Raw genomic sequence first — 24,854 nt, 5'->3', positions numbered from 1 at the left:
TGAACCCGGAACCTTCAGATTCTAAGTGAACAACCCTAACCACCTTGTGTCCCCTAGGTGTGGCTCCGTTCCCAGGTGCGACCACAGGTACAGGTGGGAGGATCCGGGATGTCCAGGCAGCAGGACAGGGTGCCCATGTGGTGGCAGGGACGGCTGGCTACAGCTTTGGCAACCTCTCTATACAAGGTATCGTCTAGAGTTTTAATTTGTGTCTGTTTCTGTAACTTTCTCCACGCCAAGATGTTCTTTTGGCATCACATTTTTGTCAGCTACGAGATTAAGTAGCAAAGAGTAAGTAGCGTCTCATAGCTACACTCACATCCATCAAAACTGAAATGCAAAATAATGCAAATATTTGACGCTCACATGCAGCCACTTTCTCATTGGTCAAACTGCTAATTAACATCCTCTCATTGGTTGAACTGCTATTTGTGACTGACAGACATCTCTATTGAGGAACAGCATTGTTAACCTCTCTGTATACAAGGTACTATATTCTCAAAGCAAAGTTTATCAAAATCAACATAGCAGTCATGTGCATAATATATTACTGAATTACGGTAACAGTGTCATTTTAAAAACATGAGCTGATTAAAGACGGTGAATGCTGTCTGGAAGCTTCTCGTGCATGTCAGTTAGAATCCTTTTTACTTGGAAAATAACCTTTTCCCTTGGAACCTTTCACCAGGTTATGACCTACCATGGGAGGACAAGTCCTTTGAGTATCCTAGCAACATGGCCACACCCGTTGACATCTGTATAGAAGCCAGTAACGGTGCTTCTGACTATGGGAACAAGTTTGGAGAACCGGTCCTGACTGGGTTTGCTCGGTCCTTTGGTAAGTACAGTTTCTGCTCTGTTTGTTCTTCTTCTCCAACATGGCCCAGACGCCTGTCGCCATGGTAACTGGTACTGTAGTAGACTCCCTGTAGTGTCATTATGTAGCCAGTTGGAAGGGCTGGTCATCACATATATTAAGAAAGAAGAAACAGAGCAGATATTTCTTAGGCTAGACCATGAGAAGGTAAACATGAATTTGCTTTGCCCATGTTACCTTTCTAGTTTCTTTATAGTTCATATTTTATTGTTGATAATGATGATGATGAATGATGAATGTTTGGGATAAAATCACTCACAGCTTGGCTGAATTGTGGATTCACGATCATCAAAAGTAACATAACATTACAATTATCATATATCAAGTCATCACTATGATTTCACTTTGAACTTTTTCCCTGCAGGAATGAGACTGGCTGACGGAGAACGGAAAGAATGGGTGAAACCAATCATGTTTAGTGGGGGGATAGGTCAGCTGGAGGGATGTCACATCACTAAGGACCAGCCAGCTGTGGGTGAGTGAGGGGAATTGGGAAAGTTCATTTTTTGAAGGTCTTCACTCTGCTTTTGTCCTTTGTATTATTCCCTGCAAAAAATAGAATAATTTGCATGTACATGTACATTTGTGTATTGTTCATTTTACTTGTCTGGGAGACAGAGCTAGGGGAATTTTCACAGTACAATCATGAACCTGTAAATATGTAGCTTGTCTATCACGACAAGTGGAAAATAAGATTAGTTCTTCAGCGAGCTAAAATGGTTCGAGATCACAATCACAGCTGTAACCATGTAAACTGGTGCTGTAACAGACACCCTGTTGTGTTGGATCACATTATGTAGCAAGTGGCAGGACAGAGTGGGCTGGTCATATACATGAATGTGTTTGAGTAAGAATTAACAGAGCAGTAGTTTGTTAGGCTAGACAATGTGAAGGTAAACATTGTGTTTTTGCTTTGCAAATTACCTTTCTACTTGCCCTTTTGTTAACGACACTTCTTCCTTCCCCCTCAGGTATGGAGGTGGTTAAACTGGGTGGTCCTGTGTACCGGATCGGTGTGGGCGGTGGCGCCGCCTCCTCAGTCATCGCGGGGGAGAACAAGGAAGAGCTGGACTTCGGCGCGGTGCAGCGGGGAGACGCGGAGATGGAGCAGAAACTGAACCGCGTGATCCGGGCGTGTATCGAGATGGCGGAGAAGAACCCCATCCGGAGTATCCACGACCAGGGCGCAGGGGGGAATGGTTAGTAGTTGTGTGACTTTTTTTGTTTTTGTTTTTTATTTGCACAGAGCAGTACACAAAAAAAGTACAAATGTAGAAAAGAGCATAAATGTGGGGTTTGCAGAAGATTGATTGACCAATATGGTGTATATGGGGACTTCTCTGTGACTTGTGATCATGCATGGATTTTCTTTGAAGAGTTGGTAACTAAAACAACTAAATGCTAGCAAATAACAGAAAAAAAATCAACTTTTGTTGACTTCATTTCTCTTATTGTAGCATTTGGCGCTATCATTAGGGAATGTCTAGGCCTCTTTTTTTTTTCCTTGTCCCTTCATATTTGTTCTGAAAAAACGTCTTAAATTGGCTTGACCTAATGAGAGGAAAATTCATGTAACTCTTCTGCATGTCCATTTCCTCAGGAAACGTGTTGAAGGAGATAGTTGAGCCGGCTGGTGCTGTGATCCGTACGAGTGAGTTCCAGCTGGGAGATCCCACCATCAGTGTGATGGAGCTGTGGGGGGCGGAGTACCAGGAGAGTAACGCTGTCCTGGTCAGGTCTGCGGACGCTGGCACACTGAGGGACATCTGCACCAGGGAGAAATGTCCTGTAGCATTTGTCGGGGAGGTCACAGGAGATGGGAAGGTGGGTTAATTTTGTTCTTTCACAGAAGAAAAATTATTGTTTTGGTCCATTTCTTCATCTGTTCCTAACAAATAAGATCAGTGACCGGGACTAGATGTCACCATAGTAACTGGTGCTGTAGCAGACACCATGTGGCATTTTGGGGGCTGGTCACCATGCTTATGAATGTGTTTGAGTAAGAATAAACAGAGCTATAGTTTGTCATGCTACACCATCTTACATACATGACTTTTATTACGCAACAATGTACAAGGTACAAAGTATGGCAGAAATGAGAGAACAAATCTAACAAATCAGTCTACGTAGTACAATACTAGGTGATATGGGATGGAAAGGCGCTTATACAATCATTAAAAGAATTTCTTACGTTTAGACATTCTTTAAAATACTGTCCTATATTCACAATGTATGGATTGTCAAAAGTCAACAAGTATCTGAATTTGCTAGATGAATTCATGGCGAGAAATTCTGGTATAGAAGTTGATAAAAGACTACATGCATTACAGTGCATGGAATTTTGCTAGCTTTGCAGTCTTTTAGGATTATAGTAGGAAGTCCCATCAAAGTAATCATCCCTGAAAAAAATCAGTTCACCAGCACTGTAATCAAATGACGTCTACAAATGTTTGTTGTATGTATCATGTTTCTAAATATTGTCCACTCTTTTCCCCTTCATAAGATTGTACTGGAGGAGTCAGAAGCAGACTGCCCCGGGGAGGAGAAACCAGCCAAGCGTCAGCGGGGAGGCAGGAGACCTGTGGACCTGGACTTGGAGTGTGTGCTGGGATCCATGCCCAGGAAGGTGTGTTTGTTTGCTTGTTTGTTTGTTTGTTTAGTTTATTGGGATCTCCAGTGGGTATTACAGACATGTCTATTCTTCCTTAGGCCATGTTGATTTGATTATATGGATGACATCCGCGCGCGCATGAATTTTCGGCCGTTTCCAAAAAAAAAAGTTTTCAACCATACTGTAAATCGTACAAAACAGTTGCAAAATGAGCAAAAATATAACATAAGTTACAAAAACAATTAATAAAAACTATACCAATGTCGTAGAATGCCAAAATCAAACGACAAAAGACGAAATTGTAAAGAAATGAACTTGAAGACTAGATTATTCGCCAAACCATATTCTGTGCCATTTGCTCAACCCTCATGACCTCGTAGATTTCATAATGAAAAGAACTTTTTTTTTTGCAAAACTTTTTTTTTATTCGCACGCGCGCATCAGTTTTGGGGCTTCCGGAGGATGTCATCCATATAATCAAATCAACATGGCCTTATGTGGCATCTAATGGCCGGTGTGGCTAGGCTAGTGGACACAATATTGAGAGATCATGGGTTCGATCCCTGGCATTGCTGGCTAGGTGTTGTGTCCTAGGGAAACACAACTTTTCCCACTCACCCCAGGTGCAAAACAGGTACCTGACTTTGATTGGGGAGGTAATATAAAATACAGTGGAAGGATGGGCTCCAAATTACAATACCGTGTCCCAGACACAGTGGACTAACAACCCACTGTACCTACTGCCTCAAAAAGGCTATAGAACTACCTTTACCTTTTACCTTTACCTCTATTCTTCCTAGTCCTACTTACTGATATAAAAAGCAAATATCAAATCAGAAAACAATACCTGCTCCATACAAAATTGCATGTAGTTGAGAATTCCAGATATGAACATTGCTTACATGGTAATTGGTAAGTATTTGCAATAGAGCTTTGCACCCAAACAGATTTTATTCATCATCAGACAGCAGTTGATACAACCTGTCTTCTCCCTCCTGTTGTAGACGTTTAACTTTGACACCATCGCTCCAAATCTCACCCCCCTGTCCCTGCCTGATGGACTCGGTATACGGGAAGCGTTGGAACGTGTGCTCCGCTTGCCGTCTGTAGCCAGCAAGAGATATCTCACCAACAAGGTAAACATCTGTTTTTCTTCTCAAGTTCATCTCTGTTGGTACAAGTCATTATGAAATAAAGACTATACTGCCAACACTGGAATGAATTGGGACATACCCAATTTATTGTTACTTTGTGTAAGTCCCAATTCATTTCAGTGTTGGCAGATACAGTGTAGTATTTCATCATGTTGTTCTTCGCGATAGATTTGGCTGATATACAGCTAAATACGCCAACTAGTTAAAGGTGCCCAAAGCAGAAAATAAAGGACTCATCTTGGGCCTCGTTTCTGCACTGTTTTATATGCTTTAAGGATGACATACTGATGCTGAATGTGTAATAACTTAGCAGATGTCCATTTCAGCACCAAGGACAGATGTATTTTGAAAATAGTTGTCTCAACATGTGCTCATGTTTCCAGGTTGACAGGTCGGTGACAGGCCTGGTTGCCCAGCAACAGTGCGTAGGCCCGCTCCACACTCCCCTGGCCGACGTCGCTGTCACGGCGCTCTCCCACTTCAGCACGGTCGGCTCGGCAACGGCGATAGGGGAACAGCCAATCAAAGGGCTGCTGGACCCGGCTGCCGGGGCCAGGATGTCTGTCGGTGAGGCGCTCACTAACCTGGTGTTCGCCCGGGTCACTGACCTCAAGGTACGTGAAGTTTTTGTATATGTTTGTACTTGTGTATACTATATTAGTAATATGTTATGTATGTACTGTATATCTCTCTGTATACTATGTATACATGTATGTATGTTTTGCATGGATCCGCTGAAATGCAGTGCTATTATTTCAGACCCTCAATCAATTTTCGACCTAAAAAACTGCACAACCCTAGTTGCAGAAGGACTGGGGTGTGCACCACTCGTACTATGACACTGAGGTGGGCCTCCCTGGAGAAATAAGGCAGACAATGAAATGTGCACACACTATTTTTAATTTCATCAAGCCAAGGCTACAAGCTATCCATGTTTCTTTACCATATTTTGTATGTGCATTTAATATATTTAGATACAATGTACTTCTTGACTTGCAAGAGAAGTGATTAAACATTTTTTAACCTAATCTTCTTACGTATCCACAATATTTTGAATTTATTTTTGCCATGACTTTTTCCCTAGCACAAAAGCTATATAAACCATACAAAATTTGTGGCCCTAGCCTGGCCAGACCAAAAATGGTAGTTCTGCTACAGTACTATAACAAGCCATAATTAGGCCTAAAATCTAATCATTTTGAGGTGTAAATACACATGTCAACGACAATCCAAGCAGTCTGGAGTAATCATATTAATTTTACAGACCAACACATGAATGCTGCCAAAGATAAAACTGTATACTGTATATAATATATGCAGTACATTTCGAGGTTGTACATAATGTAAGTGTGTATAGTCCAATTTGTAAAATTCCTTATTTTGTACAACAAAACACAAAACTCTTGTGTAATAAAAATGCTATTTCAAGTTTCACACCATAAAATGACAAACTACATACATTACATTAACTAATCTTTACTAGCAGTTGATTATTTTATAATTACATCACAGTCAGGTTTAAATATTGGCTAGTAATTGTTATTGGTAACAAAAAACATTTAGTATTCATCATTTATACCACAGTCTGACTTACTAGTACACAATAACTGTTAATAACAGCTTCTACAGGCTGTTGTTCTTCCTCAGTACCATCAGGCAATGGAATGAACTTGACCCTGGTGTGGTGGATGTGGGGTCAAGGTGCATCAAGGTCAAGTTATCTTGCACAGGTGCATTGAGCCACCTCAAGATGTCTTGTATATACATTGTATATTATGTACATTACCATTAACTCACAAAATTTACTTATCTTGTCCTTAACACACACAAAACCAGTTACATGTATATGTTCTCTACCATATTCCGTCATATTACATGTATCCTTGCAATCTGCTAATAAACCCAGCAATGGGATTTCAGCAGTAAGGAAGAAATATCATAGTTAATCCATTTTGGCAGGTGTATAGTTCTAGTTTCTCCATTTATATGGTCATACAAGACGTAGTTTTAAGTATGTACACAAAGAGGACATTAATTTTTTTAGAATGGTTGTTCTATATTTTCTGCCAACTTCTAGTCTTGAGGGTCCTGTTTTATATTTTTAATAATTTAGTCTTTAGAAATGCTGATTACTAGTATGTTTTTTTCTTTAGTGATTGGTAGTAGTGTGAGGTGCCATGGGCACCAGTTGGCCCACCATTGTTCCTGTTACTGGGAGGGGGAAGTGGGGGAAGCTCATCACCGGGAGCTCTGTTTCTGTTGGGCACAAGGGACTGATATTCATGAGGTTGCTGTATCAGACCTGCAGCGTTAGGACTTGTGCTAACGTTCCTTGGGGGCATTACAACGTCTTCGTACTCAATGTCTTGAGAGTCAGGGCACCCCGGGATTTTTTCTGAGCTTCTGGCATTCTTCAAGGAGTCACTTGTGGACTGGACCCCACACTGCTCTGTCTTATCATGCTCACTGATTGTGACATTAGCTAAGGTATTACTGAAAACAACTGGAGGGGTTTGGTCTGAAGAAGGCTTCTGTCTCTTCCTCTTGTGCCAGATTGCAAAAACCATGGCACAAATGAGGACAGTACCTACTACTGAGGCACACACAGAGCCAATGAAAACAGGTACAGATATGCAGAAAGCAGGAACAGATTCATGGTAAATCGAATTGCTTTCTGACTTGCTGTTCATACTCATAGTAAGAGGGGAAGTTACTGGTGCCACTGTAACAGTACCAGTTGTGGTCGCAGTCATGGTCGCTTTCAGATTCACAACCAGTGTGGCAGATGTTGAGCCAACAGGACTTGCTGCAGTGCCAACGAAAACAGATTCATGGTAACTCGAACTGCTTTCTGGTTTGCTGTTCGTAGTAAGTGGGTAAGTTACTGGTGCCACAGGACCAGTTGTGGTCGCTTTCGGTTCAACATTCACAACCAGTATGGCACATGTTGATCCATCTAGACTTGCTGCAACACAGACATACAAACCAGCATCTGCTGCAGTAACATTGGTTATGGTGATGGCACCATTCTCTCCTAGTCCTACAGTCATCCTCCCACCCGATGATACAGTTGCAGTCAATCCAGATGGGAAAATGACTGTGATTTCTGGTTTGGGGGTTCCTGAAGCTTCACAGACCAAATAGAGACTTTCCCCCTCTACCACTGTGTAATTGTGAACACTTTCAAACCTCACTATTGTTGGCTCTTCACAGATAAGATCTTCAGGACTGATATCTTTGAGCTTTTGCCCATGGACGTTGCTGGGTTCTTCACACGTGATCTGGTTTTCAAATGAATGATTCCCAGTCATCTTTTGCCTGAAGGGAACCATTCTACAGTCACACTGCCAGGGGTTGTTGTTAATGTTAACTGTGTAGATTGATGATAGTTTAGCAAATATCTCTGCTTTTAGTACTGTAAAACTATTGTACTGCAGGTACAAGTTTCTCAGTTGTGATGTGGCATTGAAAGTTCCAGCCTGAATATCACTGATCTCATTACTGTGCAGGATAATTTCCTGCAAGTTTCCCAGCCCTGTGAACATGTCAGATCTGAGGGCTGTTAATTTGTTGTAATACATGTACAAGGTTGTCAGTTGTGATGTGGATTTAAAAGTTCCAGCATGAATATCACTGATCTCATTATTGTGCAGCCAAAGTTCCTGCAAGTTTCCCAGCCCTGTGAACATGTCAGATCTGAGGGTAGTTAACTTGTTCTGATGTAGCTGCAAGGTTCTCAGTTGTGGTGTTGAATTGAAAGTTCCAGCCTGAATATCACTGATCTCATTATATTGTAGGTAAAGGTGCTGCAAATTTCCCAGCCCTGTGAACATGTCAGCACTCAGGTTGGACAGGCGGTTCCTATGAAGATACAATTCTGTCAAAGCTGGCAAGTTATAGAATGCTCGAATATTGATTGTGGCAATATCATTTATATGTAGATCAAGCCTTGTCAAGCTCCCATACCGTGAGAAATCAGACTGACTTAATGTTGTGATTTGATTATTTTGCAAATTAAGGTTAGTGATGCCTGTTGGCAGGTTCTGAGGAACACTGGCGAGGCCCTGGCTGCGGCAATCAGCGTAAGAACCTGACAGTCTGCAGGAAGCTTCTGTTGATCCAAACACCTTCAGGATGATCAGAAGGGACAGCAGCTTCCCTGGTAGCTTTGCCCCCATGATGTTTTCTTCACCTGTGCTGTTTTGTACCCTGATATGGGAATAAGGGCAAATACTATATATTAATAATAGTGTATGATAGGGATTTTCTTACACAACTACTAGTAGTTATGTTACCTCATTTGCTTATAATATATATATATCGATGCCTTTCAGACTTCCTCAGAGCTTCTAACTGAAGTACTGCTTCTTGCTGGCCTGTATGATTATTTGTACACAAGGTACATGTGGGTGGTGCTTTTGCAGCAAGAACTCAATCCCAAACGTGGCTAAGTTTGTAAGTAAAACTATGTGAGAAACATTACCAGTCCGGTTGTGAAAGATGAAAATTGTGATACTGTCCTAAGTCACCTGTTAAGAAAATTTTTAGAAATCATGACTACCCCTTGTCTAATGGTACAGCCGACATACCAACCAACCACTGAAGTGGGAAACAATGTTAGTATTGAACTGGCCTGAAAAATAAATTAGAATGAAAACAGAATTTTTCCTACTCTGTATATTTTCAAATTATCGACCCATGAAAAAGGGTTTCCCCCATGATCATGATATGACAAAAAGAGCAACCACATTAGCTTGTTTATGGGAAAAACCCCCATAAACGCTGTACAGTGACTCACTAGTCTATGAGGAAGTAAATTTTTGGAAAATCAAAAAAAGCCATTCTTTCTGATACCATTCAACAACTTTTGTTTACAAGACTAATTAAAACCCAGTCTTTGACAACATATTTAAAAAATGAAAATAGATCTTTTTTTATTTCAGTTCTTGAAATTTCAAGGACAATTTGTGTTAACAGATTTCTATACAACATACATTTGCTTTAGTTTACAAGGATACGACAGGCCCATGTTGTCTACAGAAAAGAAAAACAACTTACCTGTGAAGTTTGTGCTCAATCTTTGGCTGTTCTTGCCATTAAGTCATGAAAGACTTTTTACTTCTACGTGCAACAACTGCAGCAGTGCCTAATGAGAAGAATGTGCTCAGGGTAACTGCTTTAAGTTGATATAAACTGCTACTAATAATCTTACTTGAATCTTGCTTTTCATTTATTGTCTAAGACTTATACTGAGAGCTGGTATCAATGTTTAGTATCCATATACCCCCTTGTTACTCCATGACCCAACGTCATACAGTCATTCTTACAGACAAGGAAATGAGCAGGAGAATAAAAATTTGGCATGTTTGTTTTTTCCTGAATATTTTCAGTCATCAGATGTAAATATTTGTCAACCAGTTGTGACTGAAAAGTGTTCATTGTTATGATAGAAATAGCGCCAACTTTCGCATAAATGCACAATAATTATCCCAAAAGAGGTTGCTGTTGCACAGTTAATCTGAATTATAAGCCTTCTTTTCAAGGACAAGAATCCCAAACATAAGACATAAGACTTACCCCAAGACAGTGTCCTAAAGAAATGTAAAACTTAACTTGATCTAACAGACTGTTTACTTGAAAGTGCACACCTGTTGAAAGACAGTCAAAACACCTGGTCGAAACAGTGGAGGAAGTCCCACCTGTGGCGGTGGTGCCTGGCAGGGGAAACCTAGGTAACTGCGCAGTTTGTTTTCCCTTGCAAATAAGTGGTGCATGACTGTTCTGTTTATATGAGACTCAGGTATGTAGGGAAGAGGTGAGAGTGACATATACATGTATGATCTTGACAGTTGGGGTAACAGCTTAAAGTGAAGATCACTCAGCATTAGAATTGGAAGACCCAGCATTAGAACTGGAAATAGAACACTTACATGTACAGTAGTTCATGTTTTGGTGTGTATTATTCAACACCTTGACCTTTATTGTCACAACCTATCTACCAATCCATTTGGATACCTCCTAAAGACCCCAAGTTATGGCCAGTTAAAAAGAAATCTGTGACCCCCCTAAATGTATGTGATATACCTAACACATAACCTTCTTGACAAAGGTTACCATTATGGTAATAATTCAATCATATAAATCATATAAAGCAAGAACTTTGCCGCCATAGGCTGAATTACTTGTTGTACATTGACATTCATTAACGATTAAATACTAGATATTTAACTACAATGATACCATAACAAACTATCAAGACAATCCTACTAGTACTACATGTGTTAGAAGCAACCTCAAGTTATCTTGTTTACAGACAACACACACCAATGTTACCAAAGATATAATCTTATATATATATATATATAATATATATATATATATATATAAGATTATATATATATAATGCAGTACAGTTCAAGGTTGTATGACATTGTACATTCGTTAAATGTATATTTAAAATGCCTTGTATTGTACAAGAAATCACAAAACTCTTTTGTAATGATAAATGCTGTTTAAAGTTCCACACCATAAAACAACAAACTACATATTTACTAGCAGTTGATCACCTTTTATTCTTTTTAATTCAAGTTCTATTATGCATGCATCATTAATTTTACATCACAGGTTTAAATATTGACAAGTAATTGTTACTGCTTACAAAGAAGTTTGACAAGTAATTGTTACTGCTTACAAAGAAGTTTGACAAGTAATTGTTACTGGTTATAAAGAAGTTAGGATTCATCATACAGGCTCTTGTTTTTCCTCAGTACCATCAGGCAATGGAATGAACTTGAGCCTGGTGTGGTGGAGGTGGGGTCAAGGTGCATCAAGGTCAAGTTCTCTTGCCCAGTTAAAAAGTGAAATGGCAAGAACCCTGGTGCATTGATAACCCCATGTCTTGTATACAAAATGTATATCAAGTAGTACTACCACTAACACACTAAATTCACTTGTCCTTTACACACACAAAACCATTTGGTAAAACCCACATATAATGGAGAAACTGGAAGAACAAGAAGCTTACATTGTCAAGTGACTTTTAATTAATACTATAATACATATGTACACAAAGAGGACATTTATTTTTAGAATGGTTGTTCTATATTTTCTGCTGACTTTTAGTGTGACTTGTGGATCCTGTTTCATGATTTTAAAAGTTTAGTCTTTAGAAATACTGATTACTAGTATGCTTTTTTCTTTAGTGATTGGTAGTAGTGTGGGGTGTAATGGGCACCAGTTGTCCCACCATTGTTCCTGTTACTGGGAGGGGGAAGTGAGGGAAGCTCATCACTAGGAGCTCTGTTTCTGTTGGGCTCAAGAGACTGATATTCATGAGGTTGCTGTATCAGACCTGCAGCGGTAAGACTTGTGTTAACGTTCCTCGGTGGAAGTACCACGTCTTCGTACTCAAGAACCTCAGAAGTAGCACGTCCCGGGACATGTTCTGAGCTTCTGGTCTGGACCCCTCCATTCCCTGTCTGATCATGCTCACTGATTGTAACCATAGCTGAGGCATTGCTGAAAACAACTGGAGGGGTTTGGTCTGAAGAAGGCTGCAGTTTCTTCCGTTTGCACCAGATTATGAAAATGATTGTACAAATGATTACAGTAGCTGCTACTGAGGTACACACAGTTGCAATGAAAACAGGTAGGGTTATGGAGAAACCAGGAACAGATTCATGGTAACTTGAACTGCTTTCTATTGTGTATGTAGTAAGATACGAAGTTACACTTTTATTTACTGGTGCCACTGTACCAGTTGTGGTCGCTTTCAGTTGCACATTGACAACCAGTATGGCAGGTGTTGAGCCAACAGGACTAACTGCCACACAGGCATACAGACCAGCATCTGCTGCAGTAACACTTGTTATGGTGATGGCACCATTCACTCCCACAGTCACCCTCCCACCTGAAGACTCTAAGGTTGCATTCAGTCCTGATGGGAGAATGACTGTGATGTCTGGAGTGGGGATTCCTGAAGCTTCACAGACCAGATAGAGACTTTCCCCCTCTACCACTGTGTAATTGTGAACCTTTTCAAACCTCACTATTGTTGGCTCTTCACAGATCAGATCTTCAGGACTGATATCTTTGAGCTTTTGCCCCCAGAAGTTGCTGGGTTCTTCACATGTGATTTGGTTCTCAAATGAATGAGATCCATTTATTTTTTGCCTGAAGGGAACCAACCTACAGTCACACTGCCAGGGGTTGTTGTCAATGTTTACTGTGTAGATTGATGATAGTTTTACAAAAATCTCTTCTTTTAGGATTGTAAGACTATTGTTATGCAGGTCCAAGTTACTCAGTTTTGATGTGGAATTAAAAGTTCCAGCCTGAATATCACTGATCTCATTATTGTATAAGGCAAGAGTCTGTAAGTTTCCCAGCCCTGTGAACATGTCAGATCTGAGGGTACTTAACTTGTTTTGATACAGGTACAAGTTAATGAGTTGTGTTGAATTGAAAGTTCCAGCCTGAATATCACTAATATCATTATTGTGTAAATTAAGAGTCTGCAAGTTTCCCAGCCCTGTGAACATGTCAGATTTGAGGTCTCTTAAATTGTTTTGACTTAGCCGCAAGGTTCTCAGCTGTGGAGTTGAACTGAATGTTCCAGTCTGAATATCACTGATCTCATTATTGTACAGGTAAAGGTACTGCAAGTTTCCCAGTCCTGTGAACATGTCAGATCTGAGGGTAGTTAAATTGTTGTAATGTAGGTACAAGTTTCTCAGTTGTGGAGTGGAATTAAAAGTTCCAGCCTGAATATCACTGATCTCATTATTGTATAAGTTAAGAGTCTGCAAGTTTCCCAGCCCTGTGAACATGTCAGATCTGAGGGTAGTTAACTTGTTCTGATGTAGCTGCAAGGTTCTCAATTTTGGTGTTGAATTGAAAGTTCCAGCCTGAATATCACTGATCTCATTATTGTATAAGAAAAGAGCCAGCAAGTTTCCCAGCCCTGTGAACATGTCAGATCTGAGGGTAGTTAACCTGTTTTGATGCAGGTACAAGTTTCTGAGTTGTGATGCTGAATGAAAAGTTCCTGCCTGAATATCACTGATCTCATTATTGTATAAGTAAAGAGCCTGCAAGTTTCCCAGCCCTGTGAACATGTCAGATCTGAGGGTAGCTAACTTGTTGTAATACAGGTACAAGTGTGTGAGTTGTGGAGTTGAACTGAAAGTTCCTGCCTGTATATCACTGATATCATTACTGGGCAGCTGAAGGTTTTGCAAGTTTCCCAGCCCTGTGAACATGTTAGATTTGAGGGTAGTTAACCTGTTGTGATACAGGTACAAGGTTCTCAGTTGTGATGTTGAATTAAAAGTTCCAGTCTGAATATCACTGATCTCATTACTGTATAAGTAAAGAGTCTGCAAGTTTCCCAGACCAGTGAACATGTCAGATCTGAGGTAAGTTAACTTGTTAGTATGTAGCTGCAAGGTTCTCAATTTTGGTGTTGAACTGAATGTTCCAGCCTGAATATCACTGATCTCATTAGTGTGCAGGTAAAGGTCCTGTAAATTTCCCAGCCCTCTGAACATGTCAGCACTCAAGTTGGACAGACGGTTCCCATAAAGATAGAAAAGTCTCAAATCTGACAAATTATAGAATGCTTGAGTACCAATTTTGGCTATGTCATTTTGACGTAGATCAAGCCTTGTCAAGTTTCCATACCGTGAGAAATCAGACTGACTTATTGTTGTAATCTGATTATATCGCAAGTCAAGGTTAGTGATGCCTGTTGGCAGGTTCTGAGGAACACTGGCGAGGTTCTGGCTCCGGCAATCAGCATAAGAACCTGCCAGGCTGCAGGAAGCTTCTGTTGATCCAAACACCTTCAGGATGATCAGAAGGGACAGCAGCTTCCCTGGCAGCCTTACCCCCATGCTGTTCTCTTCACCCATGCTGTTCTGTACCCTGGTACAGGAATAAGGACAAAGATAGGATATAGGGATTTCCTTCTAACACAATCAGTAATGTTACTGCTAATATTTCAATGCCTGTCAAACATCTTCCTCAGAGCTTCTGACAGGAGTACTGCTTTTTGCTGCAACATGTAGCCAAATTAAATGTAGGTCCTGTTTTAGTGGGGAGAACATATTCCCAAACGTGGCTAAGTTTTTAAGTAAGTGAGAAACGTTACCGGTTGTGTACATGTAAGAAGAAAATCCATATACAAACCTGATGAAATCATATTTGGAAGGGCAAAACTAGTTACAACATGGCATAACGGTGCACACACCAATTCTTCCGCGACAGGGGTCCAATGTAGTGCCCGGAAAAAAAGTGACGAAGGGGTTCCGGTGGTTCATGTTTGAGTTTACATTTCTCATAATCTGCTGCAAAATGGTACTAACTACTAACATGGCTGGAAAGTGTAAGAAGTGGCGTGTTTTGGGTGAAAATTGATTTCGGGCCAGAGACTAACTTCCGGGTGTCCTTTGGTTTGATGTAGATATGCGTTGTATGTATTCTGGGGGCGCTGTCGCTATGCCTCGCGCGACAGGCTATTGTGATAATCTCAGTGTTAGGATTTTCTTTATACTTTTCTTAATAATACATAAGGGTTTTCTCTTTCCGACCATATAAGTCATATTAGTGGCTAAATTCTGGGTGATGGGTCTAATTCCACGTGAAAATGGCAAATTTTTGGCATCATTTTTCATCGAAAAATTCTTTTTCCCCCTAAAATTTACAAAAATGTGAGAGGTGAAAGAAATTGAAATTCTATTGTTCTCGTAGCTAGAGCGATATCCTTCATTTGCAAACACAGTGTTTTGGCTCAAGAGGTATTTCCTGAAAGAGACAGTCGCTAGAGTTGAGGGTATGCAGAATCGAATTGAGACCCAAAATAAACTGGGGTGTGCCCCCATAAGAGCACACTTCTTAGACACAAAATTTTGACTGACAGTATTTGTCACAATTAGGAACTTCTATCGAAATTATTTTTTATTTATCAGTGAGTTAATGTAGTGTGTCCTCATTAATCATGTAAATGCAATCCTTGTTGGCATAATTCTTACTTTTCTTATACCTCTATATGTACATGTAGATCTGGTTGCTTAATTATGAAAAAATCCCATTTCCTACGTGATTATGGGAATAACATCCTCAATTCCACAAGAGGTACATGTACAACACAGCCTGTTTATGGGAAAAATACATACTTCTACAGTGACTCATTAGTCTATATAATATAGCTATGAGGAAGTAAATTTTTGGAAAATCCAAAAAAGTCATTCTGTCTGATACATTGTACCATGCAACAACTTTTGTTCAGAATAAAAATTAAAACCCAGGCCCTCCACCACATATTTCACAAACAAAATTATTTAATTGTTATTGCAATTTCAAATTTCAAGTTTTGACTGGAAAGTCTTCATTTTTGCGAATTGGTGTTAGCTTAGACTTCATCATCAAATTTATGAGAATATGAGAGACCCATGTTGTCTACAGAAAAAGACAACCAACTTACCTGTGAAGTTTACACTCAACAGAAAGTCTTTGGCCTTTCTTGCCAAGAAGTCACAAAGTTCTACCTGTAAGAACTACAGCTGTGCCTGTATAGTGGAAGAAGAATATGCTCAGGGTAAATGTAGCTGTTCTTTCATTGTATCTAACATACAGTTAACAGACATTGCTGATAACAATCTTACTTGCATCTTGTTTTTCATTATTGTCTTAATGATAGCTGCTATCTGAACATTTAATAGCTGCCTTTTCCCTTGGTGCTCATTGTCATACAGTAATTCTATCCAAGTCTTCCTGACAAGGAAATGAGCAGGGCAATAAAAGTTTGGCTTCATTTTCTTCTTTTTTTCCTGAATATTTTCAGTCATCAGATGTAATATTTGTCAACAACACGTTAGATAACCAGTTGTGACTAAAAAGTGTTAAATTTTAAGGCAGAAATATCACAATCTTTCATGTAAAATACACAATGTGTAACAATATAGTTCCAAAAAGGTTGTTCTTGCACAGTTTTTCTGGATAAGCTTTCTTTACAAGAAGTAGAATCCCAAACATATGGTGAAGGCGAAGACTTACCCCAAGACAGTGTCCTGAAGATTCGTAAACCTTGATCCAACAGACTGAAATGGGGACGTTTACTTGGAAGTGCACACCTGGTCTGAAGACATATAAAACATCCAACTTGAAGGAAGTCTCACCTGTGGCAGTGGTGTCTGGCACAGGAAACTGCGCAGTTTGTTTCGCCTTGCAAAAAAGATGCCATTCAAGGGCACATGCATGACTCTTCTGTTTACTTGGGTGAGACTCAAGTATAAAGGGAAGAGCTGAGAGTAATACCGTTGATCTTAACAGTTCAGGGGTAAGGTATATACATGTATATGTATGATGTACAATATATTGAGCTTATATTTTGCCAACCCAAACTCCATGGACCTAGCATGTCCAGATCATAAGATATCAAAACTTCAATCAATCAACCAATCAACCAATCAATCAATCAATCAATCAATCAATCAATCAATCAATCAATCAATCAATCAATCAATCAATCAAATTGTTTTATTAATGAAAAAACAAGAACATTGACATTCACTATCATTTACATATCATAAATATTAACTACAATACCATAACAAACTTGTAATCATTCAAGGCAATCCATAGAAGCAATCTCAAGTTATATCATGTTTACAGACCAACAACACACAAACACCAAAGATACAGAGTACATTTGTATAACCTTGTTGAAGGTAAAAATGCCTTCTGACATTACAGCTTAAGGTTATATGTACATTGGTTAAGTGTATATAGTTCAAGTACTAAAATACCTTAATTTGTACATTCAACAAATCACAGTCAAAACTCTTTCGTAATGATAAAAGCTATTTAACATACAACAAATCACAAAACTCTTGTGTAATAATGATTGCTATTCAAAGTTCCACACCATAAAATGACAAACTACATTCATTCCTTAAACTCATCTTTACTAACAGTTGATTATTTTCTTAAGTTCTATTGTGCATGCATCATTTACATAACAGGTTTGAATATTGGCAAGTAATTGTTACTTGTTACAAACAACCTTTCAACTTAACTTGGTATACATTATTTATACCACAGTCTGAATTACTGGTACATTGTTACTATAATTGAATAACAGCTTCTGCAGGCTCTTGTTCTTCCTCAGTACCATCAGGCAATGGAATGAGCTTGAGCCTGGTGTGATGGAGGTGGGGTCAAGGTGCATCAAGGTCAAGTTATTTTGCACAGTTAAAAACTGAAATGGCGAGAACCCTGCTGCATTGATCACCCCATGTCTTGTATATATTATACATGTACATGTGTATTTATAAATCATCTAAATACTGCTAACACACTAAAAAATCACTTGTGTTATCCTTTATACACACAAAACCAGTTACATGTATTTATATGTTCTCTTACATATTATCCTTTTCCTTCCCTGTTCCCTTTCCATGTAGTGATGTTCTGGATCACTATACATGTATTAGTGTTAGTAACACACATGCAGTCTGTTAATAAACCCATCAATGGGGCTCAGCAGTAAGGATTCAAGAAATTATATCTGTGGTAATCCATTTTGGCCGGTCTATAGTTCTGGTTTCTTATTATAATGGTTGTATGAGTTTTAAGTAACTATGTACACAATGAGGACATTCATTTTTTTAACAACTGTTCTTTGTTTTCTGCCAACTTCTAGTCTTGAGAGTCCTGTTTCATCTTTTTAAAAAATTTAGTCATGTGAAATGCTGATTATGAATTTTTCTTTAATAAATTAGTGGTTGGTAGTGTGGGATGTCATGGGCACCAGTTGGCCCACCATTGTTCCTGTTACTGGGAGGGGGAAGTGGGGGAAGCTCATCACTAGGAGCTCTGTTTCTGTTGGGTCCAAGTGACTGATAATCATGTTGCTGTTGAAGTGGGGGAAGCTCATGTCTGGGAGCTCTGTTTCTGTTGGGCACAAGGGACTGATATTCATGAGGTTGCTGTATCAGACCTGCAGCAGTAAGACTTGTGTTAACGTTCCTCGCTGGAAGTACCACGTCTTCATACTCAGAGGTAGCCCGTCCCGGGACATGTTCTGGGCTTCTAGTGGTCTCAAACGATTCACTCCTGGACTGAGCCCCACCCTGCCCTGTCTGGTCATGCTCACTGATTGGGACATTAGCTGAGGTATTACTGAAAACAACTGGAGGGGGTTGGTCTGAAGAAGGCTTCTGCTTCTTCCTCATGTGCCAGACAGCGAAAATGATGGCACCAAAAATTAGAACAATACCTAATACTGAGCCACATGCAGTGGCAATGAAAACAGGTACGGATATGGAGAAAGCAGGAGCAGATTGATGGTAACTTGAACTGCTTTCTGGTTTGAATGCACTAGTAAGAGAGGAAGTTACTGGTGCCACTGTACCAGTTGTGGTCGCTTTCAGTTGAACATTGACAACCAGTACGGCAAATGTTGAGCCAACAGGACTTACTGCAGTACAGAAGTACAGACCAGCATCTGCTGCAGTAACACTGGTTATGGTGATGGCACCATTCTCTCCCACAGTCACCCTCCCACCTGACTCGACATTTGCAGACAATCCAGATGGGAGAATGACTGTGATGTCTGGTGTGGGGATTCCTGAAGCTTCACAAACCAAATGGAGAGTCCCTCCTTCTACCTCTGTAAACTTGTAAACCCTTTCAAACCTCGCTATCGTCGGCACTTCACAGATCAGATCTTCAGGACTGATATCTTTGAGCTTTTGCCCACCAAATTTGCTAGGTTGTTCACATGTCGTATAGTTTTGAATGAATGAGATGATGAATGAATGAGACCCAGTCATCTTTTGCCTTAAGGGACCCATCCTACAGTCACACTGCCAGGGGTTGTTGCCAATATTTGCTGTGTACATGTAGATTGATGACAGTTTTGCAAAAATCTCTGCTTTTAGGACTGTAAGTCTATTGTGCTGCAGGTCCAAGGCTATCAGTTGTGGTGTGGAATTAAAAGTTCCAGCCTGAATGTCACTGATCTCATTATTGCCCAGCTGAAGGACCAGCAAATTTCCCAGCCCCGTGAACATGTCTGGTCTGAGGCTTGTCAATTTGTTATTATGTAGGAGCAAGCTTATCAGCTGGGGAGTTGAATGGAAAGTTCCAGCCTGAATACCACTGATCTCATTATTGTATAAGTTAAGAGTCTGTATGTTCCCTGCCCCTGTGAACATGTCAGATCTGAGGTCTCTTAAATTGTTTTGATTTAGCTGCAAGGTGTTAAGCTGTGGAGTTGAACTTAAAGTTCCTGCCTGTATATCTCTGATATCATTACTGGACAGCTGAAGGTTCTGCAAATTTCCCAGCCCTGTCAACATGTCAGCACTGAGGGTGGTTAACTTGTTATTTTGCAGGAACAAGGATGTCATTTTTGATGTGGAATTAAAAGTTCCGGTCTGAATGTCACTGATCTCATTGTTGTACAGCCAAAGTTCCTGCAAGTTTCCCAGCCCTGTGAACATGTCTGATCTGAGAGAAGTTAACCTGTTGTAAAACAGGTACAAGTATCTCAGTTGTGATATTGATTCAAAAGTTCCAGCCTGAATATCACTGATCTCATTATTGTATAAGTAAAGAGCCTGCAAGTTTCCCAGCCCTGTGAACATGTCAGATACCAGGGTAGCTAACTTGTTTTGATACAGGTACAAGTTTCTGAGTTGTGGAGTTGAACTGAAAGTTCCTGCTTGTATATCACTAATATCATTACTGGACAGCTGAAGGTTTTGCAAGTTTCCTAGCCCTGTCAACATGTCAGCACTTAGGGTTGTTAACTTGTTGTAATGTAGGTACAAGTTCCTTACTTGTGGTGTGGAATTAAAAGTTCCAGCCTGAATATCACTGATACCATTACTATGCAGCCAAAGGTGCTGCAAATTTCCCAGCCCTGTGAACATGTCAGATCTGAGGGTTGTTAATTTGTTAGTATGTAGGTACAAGGTTATCAGTTGTGGTGTTGAATTGAATGTTCCAGCCTGAATATCACTGATTTCATTACTGTGCAGCCAAAGGTGCTGCAAATTTCCCAGCCCTGTAAACATGTCAGCACTCAGGTTGGACAGGCGGTTTCCATAAAGATGCAAAACTCTCAAATCTGACAAGTTATAGAATGCTCGAGTACCGATTGTGGCAATATGATTGCTATGTAGAACAAGCCTTGTCAAGCTCCTGTACCATGAGAAATCAGAATGACTTATTGTTGTGATCTGATTATATCGCAAATCAAGGTTAGTGGTGCCTGTTGGCAGGTTCTGAGGAACACTAGTGAGGTCCTGGTTGCCACAGTTAGCAGTTAAAGAACCTGTGACTTGACCAAGGCTGCAGGAAGCTTCTGTTGATCCAAACACCTTCAGGATGATCAGAAGGGACAGCAGCAGCCCAGGCTTTTCCCCCATGCTCTTCTTCTCTTCACCCATTGAGTGCTGTGCCTTGATAAGGGAATCAAAGATAAGATATAGGGATTTTCCTCTTACACACCTGGTAATGTTTCTTCTTACAATGTATGTTTCAATGCCAGATATCTTAGTCAGAAGCTTCTTGTGTAGCCGATGTACATGTACTAGTAGGTGTTGCTTTTGCAGGGAGAACACAATCCCAAATTTGGCTATGTTTGAGTAAGCAGGTAAGAAACATTACTGGTTGTGTAAGCAGAAAATCCCTTTATAATATGTCCTACCCAGGCATGTGATGAAATTATTTTTGGAAGGGCAAAGATATTTCTAATTTGTACGAGAGCACACTTTTCAGGCACAAAATTTTGACTGGCAATAGCCTGGAATCTATCCATGAACTCTGTGTATCTGCTCTGCTCCTGCCTTCACTAGCCACTCTGTTCCTCTTATGAACAAAAGTTGTTGCATGGCAGAAAACATAGAACAGCCATTCAAAATGAATCATTGGCTTGTTTTATTTTCCAAAATTTCACTTCCTCATAGACTAGTGAGTCACTGTAGAAGTATGCATTTTCCCATAAACAAGCTGTGTGTAGCTCTTGGGGAGAACCCCTCTTTCCCCCATCGGTGGTTGGTCGGCATGTGGGCTGTACCATTAGTCATGATCAAGGGGTAGTATGGTCATGATTTCTACAAATTTTCTAAACATGTAACTTATAATCACAAATGTTTGATTTTAATCATGCAAATGAGCCCACATACCAAACAACCACCGAAGGTTGGGAAGAAGGGTTTTCCCCAAGAATTACAACACAGCTTTTTTATGGGAAAAATGCATACTTCCATAATCCACAGTGATTAATTAGTCTATGAGGAAGTAAGTTTTTGGAAAATCAAAAAAAAAAAGTCATTCTCTCGATCTGATACCGTGCAACAACTTGTGTTCACAAGAGAATTAAAACCCAGGCTTTGAGCATATTTAAAAAACATAACAGATCGTGGTTTTTGCAATTTCAAGGATAATTGGTGTTGACGTAGATTCTTACACATTCAACATACATTTTGCATTAAGTTAACATTAGGATACATGTATGAGAGACCAATGTTGTCTACAGAAAAGAAAAAGAACTTACCTGACTCTGAAGTTTAAGCTTGACAGAAAATGTTTGGCCTTTCTTGCCAAGAAGTCACTGAAGACTTTTTACTTCTACTTGTAGGAACTGCAGCTGTGCCTGTAGGGTAAGAGGCATGTATGTGTTCAGGGTAGCTGTTCATTTATTATATGTAACATATAGCTTTGAATTGGTATAAATTGCTAATGGCAATAACAATCTTACTGCATCTTGTTTTTCATTGTCTTAAATATTAACTACTTTACTGGTATACCTTTTAGTAGGCCTACCCCCTTGCTTCTCTTAATACAGTAATTCTATCCAGGTTTTCCTGACAAGGAAATGAGGAAGAGAATAAAGATTTGGCTTCATTTTGTTTTGTTTCTTATCCTGAATATTTTCAGTCAACAGATGTAATACTAGTATTAATTTTGCTACAAAGTTTGGACTGAAAAGTGTTCATTTTTACAGCAGAAATATCACAAACTTTTGCTTAAATACGCACTAGTGTGTAACAGTACGATCCCAAAAGAGGAACTGGTTGTTAACTTGCACAGTTTGTCTGCATGATAATGAAACTTTCTTTATATGAACACGATCGACAATAAGAATGGTACCTACCTACCCAAACATAAGACAAAGGTGATAACTTACCCCAAGACAGTGTCCTGAAGAAATTTAGAACTTGATCCAACAGACTGAATTGGAGACGTTTACTTAGAAGTGTGGAACTTACAGTTGAGGAACTAACACTGGTACCTAGCCTGGCACGGGACACCTATTACGTAACTGCACATATTGTTTCGCCTTCCAAAAAAGATGCCATTCATGGGCGCATGCATGACTGTTCTGTTCACATTGGTGAGACTCTGGTATGAAAGTCATTCCCATGATCTTGACAGTTGGGGTAACATCTGAAAGTGAAAGTCACTTGCATAGCGTGGAAAGAGGAAGTTTTGTGTGATCTATGGATGAGAACAAAAAGTTGGGTGAGACTCTGGTATGAAAGTCATTCCCATGAACTTGACAGTTGGGGTAACAGCTGAAAGTGAAAGTCACTTGCATAGCGTGGAAAGAGGAAGTTTTGTGTGGTCTATGATGTTTTCTATAAACCATTCTTTCCTTCCTTCATTCCTCCAGGACGTGAAATGCAGTGGGAACTGGATGTGGCCGGCTAAGCTGCCAGGGGAGGGAGCGGCACTGTTCCACGCCTGCAGGGCCATGTGTGATGTCATGCAGCAGCTGGGAGTGGCCGTGGACGGGGGGAAGGACTCCCTCAGCATGGCTGCTAAAGTGGGCCAGGAAACTGTCAAGTCACCAGGTGGGTTAGGAGGGCAACTTGTTTGTTAGAAATTATGGCCAGTTATGTTTATGTTTACCTTTGCAGAAGAAAAACTTTGCCTCCCTTTCCACTCCAAAAAATAAGGTAAATCAGACAGCTGTCACCATGGTGACTGGTGCTGTACCCTTGGTATTGACACCCTATGGTGTTGGATTACATTATGAAGCAAGTAGAGGGCTGGTCACCATGTAGATAAATTTGTCTTGAAGAATAAACAGAGAAGTAGATTATTAGGCTAGACCATGTGAAGGGGAACAATGTGTACCGGTACTTGCTTTGCAAATGTTACCTCTCCAGTCTTCTTCTTTAATGACAATCCCTTCCAGAATTATAACATGACAATACAATGTATGCCCTTTTCAACTGCAAGTCTGTGTTATTTACAGGCACCCTGGTCATCTCTGTCTATGCTGCCTGTCCTGACATCACTGCTACTGTCACCCCTGACCTCAAGTGTCCTGGGGGCAAAGGTAAGAGGTCAACTTGCAGTCTGTCATCAGCTAGCCTGATTAAATCGCTTTACGGTTGCCGGCAGAGTTTGCATTATACAGACTAGTCATCAGCCAACTGGTTCTGAAGTCTTTGTATAAGCTGATCCTATATTTAGGAGTCTAACACATGTAAACATTAGGCCTAGGGAAAAATGTTGACAATGTGTTTCCTGATGGACTCTAGCAAAAAAACCATCAACGCTAGCCTTTTTTTTGGTCAAGTGCTGGCAAGGCCATAAAACTTTCAATCTGAAGAATCCCTACCTACCGTAATTATTTTTAGGGATTGAAACCAGAAACACATTAATTTTCTCAATTAGGACATAGACTGGCACATGACAGATCAGTTTGCCTCAAATACAGTGGTTTCGACTATTGCAACTCCTATATGTATGTCTTTACCTGCCCTGTACCCCAGGTGCACTTCTGTATGTAGACCTGAGTGGAGGGAAGCACCGCCTGGGTGGCACGGCCCTGGCACAGTGCTACAGCCAGCTGGGAGACCAGTCACCCGACATGGACCAGCCACAACTCCTGGTGCAGGGATTCAACATCACACAGAAACTCATAGAAGGTTGGACAAGTCTTTTATTTTATTACACATGGGACTGTTTAAGACAACTGGGTTATGCAGGAATATAACTAGAAGGTATATCTATCAAATGTCTGTCAAATTAAATCTTGGACAGACAGTGTGCATGTATCTAATCTTTTTAATTTCTCATCCCTGAAGGTGTTTCTTCTTCCATTCCAACAAATGAGGTCAATGGCCTTGACCAGGAGGTGGTTACCATGGTAACTGATGCTGTAGCAGACTCCCAGTAGTTTTGGATT

The 24,854-nt window shown here is 40.1% G+C and overlaps 2 protein-coding genes across 4 annotated transcripts in view; one reads left to right on the top strand and one right to left on the bottom strand.

Annotated features, from left to right (window-relative positions):
• LOC109486500 (phosphoribosylformylglycinamidine synthase-like) overlaps positions 1-24,854 on the top strand; it is a 36,228-nt gene that overhangs the window by 5,875 nt on the left and 5,499 nt on the right. The window contains exons 7-17 of the mRNA XM_019790336.1: positions 58-186; positions 689-838; positions 1,242-1,352; positions 1,849-2,076; positions 2,478-2,701; positions 3,381-3,503; positions 4,493-4,624; positions 5,026-5,256; positions 23,328-23,508; positions 23,916-23,999; positions 24,439-24,594. Of these exons, the coding sequence (XP_019645895.1) occupies positions 58-186; positions 689-838; positions 1,242-1,352; positions 1,849-2,076; positions 2,478-2,701; positions 3,381-3,503; positions 4,493-4,624; positions 5,026-5,256; positions 23,328-23,508; positions 23,916-23,999; positions 24,439-24,594 (1,749 nt within the window). The remainder of the gene's footprint in view (positions 1-57; positions 187-688; positions 839-1,241; positions 1,353-1,848; positions 2,077-2,477; positions 2,702-3,380; positions 3,504-4,492; positions 4,625-5,025; positions 5,257-23,327; positions 23,509-23,915; positions 24,000-24,438; positions 24,595-24,854) is intronic.
• On the bottom strand, positions 11,667-22,920 carry LOC109486486 (leucine-rich repeat-containing protein 15-like). Of its 3 annotated transcripts, XM_019790318.1 has the most exons (4): positions 22,842-22,920; positions 22,209-22,307; positions 18,442-21,111; positions 11,667-11,865 (listed from the first exon to the last, which is right to left on the bottom strand). In XM_019790318.1, the coding sequence occupies exons 3-4, from the start codon at positions 21,097-21,099 to the stop codon at positions 11,824-11,826; spliced, it is 2,700 nt and encodes an 899-aa protein (XP_019645877.1). In that variant the 5' UTR covers positions 21,100-21,111; positions 22,209-22,307; positions 22,842-22,920; the 3' UTR covers positions 11,667-11,823. The 3 variants fall into 3 exon arrangements, with proteins under 3 accessions (XP_019645877.1, XP_019645875.1, XP_019645876.1); XM_019790316.1 differs by lacking the exons at positions 18,442-21,111; positions 22,209-22,307; positions 22,842-22,920 and adding exons at positions 16,125-16,209; positions 16,697-16,973 and having other exon boundaries at positions 11,667-14,566; XM_019790317.1 differs by lacking the exons at positions 18,442-21,111; positions 22,209-22,307; positions 22,842-22,920 and adding exons at positions 16,125-16,209; positions 16,819-16,973 and having other exon boundaries at positions 11,667-14,566.

This window comes from Branchiostoma belcheri, unplaced genomic scaffold (assembly GCF_001625305.1).
Source record: "Branchiostoma belcheri isolate BF01 breed outbred unplaced genomic scaffold, Haploidv18h27 scaffold80, whole genome shotgun sequence".
Taxonomy (NCBI): Eukaryota; Metazoa; Chordata; class Leptocardii; order Amphioxiformes; family Branchiostomatidae; genus Branchiostoma; species Branchiostoma belcheri.
This window is presented reverse-complemented; position numbering and strand designations above follow the sequence as displayed.

Excerpts from the sequence above, each read along its gene's own strand:
- LOC109486486 (XM_019790316.1), bottom strand. The coding sequence starts at position 14,553 with ATGGGTGAAGAGAACAGCATGGGGGTAAGGCTGCCAGGGAAGCTGCTG.